At 47.4% G+C, this 2,969-nt stretch overlaps 1 protein-coding gene across 1 annotated transcript in view; it reads right to left on the minus strand.

Moving 5' to 3' along the window:
• Window positions 1–2,559, minus strand: part of TRMT2B (tRNA methyltransferase 2B) — a 5,866-nt gene extending 3,307 nt beyond the window's left edge. The window contains exons 1-6 of the mRNA XM_010178482.1: window positions 2,422–2,559; window positions 1,546–1,665; window positions 1,008–1,107; window positions 808–878; window positions 209–355; window positions 3–68 (exon numbers count right to left, since the gene is read on the minus strand). Coding sequence (XP_010176784.1) covers window positions 3–68; window positions 209–355; window positions 808–878; window positions 1,008–1,107; window positions 1,546–1,665; window positions 2,422–2,559 — 642 coding nt within the window. The remainder of the gene's footprint in view (window positions 1–2; window positions 69–208; window positions 356–807; window positions 879–1,007; window positions 1,108–1,545; window positions 1,666–2,421) is intronic.
• Window positions 2,560–2,969: the final 410 nt, after the last annotated feature.

Raw genomic sequence — 2,969 nt, forward strand, 5'->3', positions numbered from 1 at the left:
GCACAGACTGTTCCAGGTCCACATGTGAAGAACTCCTTAAGCAATGCTTTCTGAGTAGCCAGTGCCTCCTGTCAAGAGCAAGAAAGGAAAACCTGTCTGTTTGGGTAATCTGATTAGACACCTTTCCCCAGCCATGCACCCAGCAAGCTCAGGTCAGTCAGAAACCTGATGTGCCTCTTGCCAGGGGCCCTGTCCTCCGTGCACTCACCTGGCCCATCTCCTGGGGGTGGAAGGTGACAATAGCCATGGTGTGGCCATGGCTGGTGGTGCGTACCACAAGCTCCCGCCAGTGTCCACCTTCATGGAAGAGGATGCAGGGGTCCAGGGGGGAGTGACGGATGAACTCCTCATAGCACTGAGCAGAGGGGAAATGCCACTTGTAGGACAGTGAAGACAACTGTCCTGGTCTTAAAATAACTCTGTGCACCCCAAACGGGTGGCCCTTCCACCAGTATAATCTTTTTTCTGTTTGATTTCAATACACTGAGTGAAAGCTCTTTCCAAGTTCTTGGAAGACAAGATGTATCAATAATTTCAATTTGTGATTCTAACATATTTTAATAGATTGGCAGGAATTCCTTGTCACTTGATTTAATTTCATTCTTTGGGACAGTTTAGAGGATGCAACATTCACAAGCAAGTTTTAAAAAAATAATTATCCATCAACCAGAGTCAGGCCTGAAACTTTTCAGAACATGAAAATGGACTTGAAACCCCAGTGTAACTAAAATTGCAGTGTTCTCCCAAGTAAGCTCTGGCAGTCCCTCTATTCCACAGTCTAGGGACAGACACGACTTATTTGTTTACCTGGGCTACTTGTTTGTGTTTTTGGGGTATGTTCTCCATGTGGTTGGCTTTCACACAGACAATATTTCTTGCTGGAAACAGACAGACAGGTATTTAATTGTTTTGTTTCAGGGCATGTAAATGACCAGCATCTGACATGATTAAACCCACCCACAATTAAAACCAGCAGTTTTCTACCCAGCTCCTTGTCCTGCACTGACCTCTGCCAGTTCCCACATACAACCCCACAGTTTTGGGGTTCCCATCTGGTCCTCGGTTCACAGAGAAAGTAGATTTGTTTCGGTAGCCATTAATGATGGGCTGAGGGAGAAAAGAAGGAAAAGTAAAGCCTTGCATTAAAATAAAAAGTAATGGAGGAAAGCCCAAAGCCAGTCTGGTAGTTCTGTTGGCAACACAGGGAGACACACAGGAATGTGCAAAATGCAGAAACAGAGCTTGTGTGCGAGACCCCCAAGACTTCCCCTGGGGAAGAAGAAACGGCTCTCTGTGACAGAATGGTGACAGGTTTATTAGGGAAGGCTTGAGCACAAAAAAGGGTTCCTGGGTTTGTTTCCCTAGTCACTGGGTTTGTTTCACTCTGCAGCAGTCACAGGCTGCAAAGCAGAAGCTAGTAAGGACTGCCACAGACTGCATTCTCTGCAGCCAAGTAATCCCCACCACGAGACTCTTCAGGAGTCGAGTCAGAGACTGTTAGTGTCCCCCCCCTCAGAGGGGACAGCGTTCCCACAGGATACTCACTGAAGGGACTAAAGGCTGGAGAGGACAGCAGAGCCCACCAGGTTTCTGTGCATCTATGCCCAGCTCCTCAAGACGAGATGTCAACATCTGCAAGATCTTCCTCTGGCTTTCATACTTCACCTGCAGAGTAGTCTTAAGCCAGAAACACTCTCACAGAACCACACGATGGTGGGCAGCTCTTCATCACCCACCTCTGGGAAGGCCAACGGGGGGGAATACTGTAAGTAGGATATAGCCCCAGAGGAACTCTGCCTTTCTCATCACCACAGCTGCTTGGAGCAACAGGGAGAGAGAAATCCTGTGTCTGTGGTCCCCAGGCACTGGCCTGGAGTACTTGGTTGTTAAGAAATACTAGTCATATAACTTAAATCAGTAAGTTTTAAATAGAATGAACTGCTCAGAGTCAATCATTTAGCACTAGCATGAGTAGCTAGATTTGCTGAAGCCTTAGGCCACAAGCTGTGGACTTTCACCTTTCAGCTTTTGGCTGGAATAGAGTTAATTTTCTTAGTAACTTTCCTAGTAGCTGGTACAGTGATGTGTTTTGCCTTTAGTAGGAGAATAATGTTGATAACACACCAGTGTTTTACTTGTTGGTAAGTACTGTTTATTCTAGGTCTAGGACTTTTTAGTTCCCCATATTCTGCCAGCAAGCAGGGCACAAGAAGCATGAACCAGAAGATAAGGAGGCGCCAATCATCAGCAAAAGCTGCAACATGACAAGGACAGTTAATGGCCTTCCTGGAGACAGGAGAAAGAATCCACTAAGATGTTAGAAGACCCCAGACTAACAATCATCATTGCTGTTGCTCAAGGGGGATAGGAGGGACAGTTGGGGAAGCACAACAGAGAAAAGTCCATGTAAGCACATCTTACCTGCAGTTGCTCTTGATAGGGAAGTCTCCACAGTGGAGTCACCACGTTTGCTAACCTGGAAAGCACAATATCACGGTAGTGCCCAGAGCCACTCCACTCCTGATACTTATGGCATAACATCTCTGCCAGCTGCTTCATGGTCAGGACTGTTCCCTTTTCATGGCACCTTCCTGGTGCAGAATACTTGTGGCTGGAAGAGGGATCCAGGAATCAACTAGCTCTCCAGAGGACAGGCTGAGCCTTTGGCAGAAGAATGACCAGCAATGCCTGGGTGTCCCCCTTTAGAGGACAGAGCCAGGATCAGCATTTCCCCCACAGAGGGACTCAGAGGGGCCCTGACAAGCCCTGGGTGAGATCTGACACCAGGCTGGTAAAGCCAGGGGAAGGAGTATTCTGTTTCTGGGGTCAGAGGGGAAAAAAACCTAAAGTGCAGGTAGAGAAAGGGAAAAAAAATAAATCATGTTGTATCTTCAGACGGACTCTGTTGCTTTCTCCCACCGAATCAGAGGCTTTGGCCATCCTTTGCTACTCTCAGGACAGTTCGGGTC

The sequence above is a fragment of the Antrostomus carolinensis genome, unplaced genomic scaffold (genome assembly GCF_000700745.2).
Source record: "Antrostomus carolinensis isolate BGI_N321 unplaced genomic scaffold, ASM70074v2 scaffold48441, whole genome shotgun sequence".
Classification (NCBI taxonomy): domain Eukaryota; kingdom Metazoa; phylum Chordata; class Aves; order Caprimulgiformes; family Caprimulgidae; genus Antrostomus; species Antrostomus carolinensis.